This window comes from Papaver somniferum, chromosome 7 (assembly GCF_003573695.1).
Source record: "Papaver somniferum cultivar HN1 chromosome 7, ASM357369v1, whole genome shotgun sequence".
Taxonomy (NCBI): domain Eukaryota; kingdom Viridiplantae; phylum Streptophyta; class Magnoliopsida; order Ranunculales; family Papaveraceae; genus Papaver; species Papaver somniferum.
Genome location: NC_039364.1, coordinates 158,659,361 through 158,663,447, shown reverse-complemented (window position 1 = coordinate 158,663,447; position 4,087 = coordinate 158,659,361). Strand labels below are relative to the sequence as shown.

At 37.2% G+C, this 4,087-nt stretch overlaps 1 protein-coding gene across 1 annotated transcript; it reads left to right on the top strand.

The window, feature by feature from the left end:
- The first annotated feature begins 382 nt into the window (after positions 1–382).
- Positions 383–1,384, top strand: LOC113295436. The gene has a single exon (XM_026543777.1). The coding sequence runs from the start codon at positions 383–385 to the stop codon at positions 1,382–1,384; it is 1,002 nt and encodes a 333-aa protein (XP_026399562.1).
- Positions 1,385–4,087: the final 2,703 nt, after the last annotated feature.

Below are 4,087 nucleotides of genomic sequence, written 5' to 3'. Positions count from 1 at the left end.
TGCTTTATTCTTATTTAGTTATATTCACAAACAAAACCCTTCAGTTTCTATAAGTAATCAAAACAGTTTGACAACCCATATCTCCCTGTGGAACGAATCTGTTCTTATAACTATACTCTTATATATAATTGTGAAGTGAAGGAACTTAAATTATTTTTGCGTCGGCTGACGACCGACCAAATTTTGGCGCCGCTGCCGGGGAGCCATAGCGGATTGTTACTTTGTTTTTGATTTCTTATTTTTAGTTTTTAATTTTGTTTTTGAGAATCTTGTTTCAGGTACTTGATATCCGGCTCCCAAAAGTTGGGATTACCAAAGGTGCGGAATTTCAATTCGCAGAGGAACGGTACTACAAGAGCCTCAAAATTCACAACAAGAAGAGATGGTCGGCGGAACGAACAACCACAACACTGGTAACCAGGGAAACCAAGGGAACCAGGGAAATGATGGCGCTCCACCATCTCCACCTCCCAAGAGGACACTCAAAGATCTGGCATCTCCATCATTTGATCAACAAAAGTTGTGTGTCAACTTGGAAGATTCAATTGAGCTCAAATCTCAGTTGATTCATTGGTTACCGAAGTTCAAAGGGCTTCCAGGAGACGATCTAAATCGTCATTTGCTACTGTTTCAACATAGGTTGACAAGTTTGAAGCCAACTGGAACTGATCAAGGAAGAGCTTTACTGACAGCTTTTCCGTTCTCTTTGATTGATTCTGCAGAAGAATGGTTTTATAGTCTTCCACCTAGAAGTATCACAACTTGGAACGAGATGCAGAGAGCATTTTTAGAGAAGTACTTTCCCGCCTCTAAAGCAGCAACTATTCGTAAAGCAATTAGTGGGATTGAACAAATTACTGGTGAGACTCTTTACGACTACTGGGAACGGTACAAGAAGTTGTTAGCAAGGTGCCCACATCATCAAATCTCTGAGAAACTCATAGTGCAGTATTTTTACGATGGTTTACTCCAATCCGAGAGAAATCTTATTAATGCATCTAGTGGTGGTGCTTTGACAAACAAAACCATTGATGAAGCGACAAAATTGATCGAGAATATGGCTGCAAACACGCAGCAATTCAATACAAGAGGTATTTCAATGAATCGAAAGGTTAATGAGGTTACTTCTTCACCGCACTTAGAACATAGGATTGGTAATATGGAGACGATGATGCAACAAATGGCCGCAATACTCATTCCCTCTTATGAGGAAGAAGCTGAACAAGTGAATGCAATATTCCCAAATCAGCAAAGGCAACGGTATGATCCTTATTCCAGTACTTATAATCCATGGTGGAGAGATAATCCCAATTTTAGTTATGCAAACAAGCAAGCTGCAGCTCAAGGACCGATTTTTAATCGCCCTAGTGGTTTTCAACAATAACCACAACCAGCGCAGAACTCAGAATCATCAGAGATGCTTGCCATAATAAAGAATCTAACCACAATGGTGAAAAAGAATCAGCAAACGACTAATAGTGCAATCAAGGAGTTCCAGACACAAATGAGCACCATGGCAGGTAGATTGAACCTTTTGGAGACACAGAATAGTGGGAAACTCCCTTCTCAACCTATTAATCCTAGAGAAACCGTTAATGTTGTGACATTGAGAAGTGGTACACGAACTGTGCAACCAGAAGATGCTGAGAAAAGCAAAGACCCCAAGGGGCCGGTTTTGGAGAAAGAGATTACTGACTCTTCCCAAACCGATGAGGTACCTAAAACAAACTCTAAACCTCTTGTTTCAACTTATGTTCCTCCTTTACAGCTTCCTGGCAGGTTTGCTAACAAAAATGTGGAACAAGACAAAGAAATTTTAGATGTACTCAAAAATATTCATGTGAATATCCCGCTGATAAATGCAATTAGGCAGGTACCTAGGTACGCAAGAGTTTTGAAAGACCTATGCACCAAGAAGAAACGATTAACCGGTAATGAGGTGATGAGTGTGGGGGAAAACGTTTCTGCTATCCTCCAAAAGAAACTTCCACCTAAATGCAAGGATCCAGGTAGTTTCGATATACCTGTTGTGATTGGTAATAAAAGGTTTGGAAAATCTATGCTTGATTTAGGAGCATCAGTTAATGTTATACCCGCATCTATTTATGAGTCTTTCAATTGGGTCCTTTGAAAGAAACCCGTATTGTTCTTGAACTAGCTGATTGTTCCAATGTTTACCCTAGAGGTATTATTGAAGATGTGATTGTGCAGGTGAATCAACTCGTATTTCCATCTGATTTCATTGTATTGTAAATGGATAGCGGGTCGGATGCATCTATACCGTTGTTATTGGGGAGGCCTTTCATGAAAACGGCCAAAACCGTTATTGACGTTGACAAAAGAACTCTCACTATGGAATTTGATGATGAAAAGATTCGCTTCAATATTTTTGGAGCAATGCGGTATCCTAGCGATGTTCATTCGGATGTTCATGCTAATGTCGTAGACGCAGGCTAAGGAGTAGCCAAAGAGTCCACAGTCGAGCTAACGACATTAAACTAAGCGCTTAATGGGAGGCAACCCATAGGTTTTGTATCTTAAACCATTTTATTTATTTATTTTATTGTTTTCATATCATATTTTCATCCCCATGTTTAATTTCATTGAGTCCGGAATCTATTTTAGAAGAAAATTATGACGAATACCTTTTTGTCAGAAAAATTCAGACTGCACGTAGTTCAGTACAGAGACAATAACTGTCAAACCGTTTATCGAAACACTATGCCTTTTTGACACTTTGTATAAAATACGTAGATAAACAACTTTTGTGAAATGAAGTTTTTCCAAATTCCTTACCAATTTGTACAGTTTTTGAGTTTCATCTGCTGCTAAGTCAGAATTCAGAATTTTCAGTTTTGCACATTTAGGACAATGTGAAATTTAAGTTTAGGGGAGTATTTTGCATATAGAGTTTTTAGATTTTTGTCTAGTTTTTTCAAAATTTTGTATTTATTTGCATAAAACCTCCAACTTTTAGATATTTTAGAGTCACTAGCATACTTCTAGGTATGTTTACATTGAGATTCTGACCGACATAACTGAACTTGGAAGTGTTAGGGAACTACATTCGGATTTCTTACGAATTGGAGTGTTAAATAATGGATTTAATCATGCCGGTGATGCAAATGAGGTGCAGGGAGAAATGCATTATTATAGTTGCTTATCAATAATTAGTGGAGACTACCCATTTTCATATCAATCGAGGCACCAGACCAGATTTTTTTCTATAAATGACTAAAGAGCTTTCTTTTGAGTGTGTGTCACTGTACGTTAATTCCGGGTAGAATGGTGAGCTACCCAACCTCCCACCAATAGAAGCACTAATTTTGATCTCTTGAGTGCTAACTTTGTCAATCATGAGGGTGACGTCTATAGACGAAAACCACCTTATTGTAGTTTGATTTGCAATTAGCACCACTCTCTGTCTCGCCAACAACAGGTCCATAGAAACACATCATCATCATCAACAAGGGAGCGACATCAAAATCTACAAGGAAAGTTGAAGACGTTTGAGTTTTACAAGCAACAATACAAGGAAGATCTCAATTTCATATCCAAGTAAAGCAACATACAATGGGCATATTTTTATATACATGTTTAAGACTTACACATAAGGAGCGGAAGTCTATATTCAAGTTGAAGACTTATGTACAAGAGCGAAGAAAATCTAAAGATGAGAATTATATTGAAGTTTATGATACGAAGATAATACAAGTTGTGAAGAATCAAGCGGTAAAGTACTATTCCCATGGCTATAAAAATTTTATTATTTATTTTATATCCAGTTTGTAGTTATTTCTCTTGTCAAAAAAAAAAAAAGTAAAAGATAAGAAAAGAAAAAAAAACAAGAGAAATTCTTTTTATTATTTTGGTTTTTATTTCTTTTTGTATTCATTTAATAAAGCCATGGGGAAGAAGAAAAATCTATGAAGAAGTTTCAAACAACAAGGAATTGAAGAGAAAGGGTTATAAATTGTCGATATTCTACGAAGTTCAAGAGTTTATCATCAACAGTTGAAGACCGAAGACAAAGACCAAGAAGATAAAGAAGACGAGTTGAAGACTACGTTTCTATTGGATGTTGTGA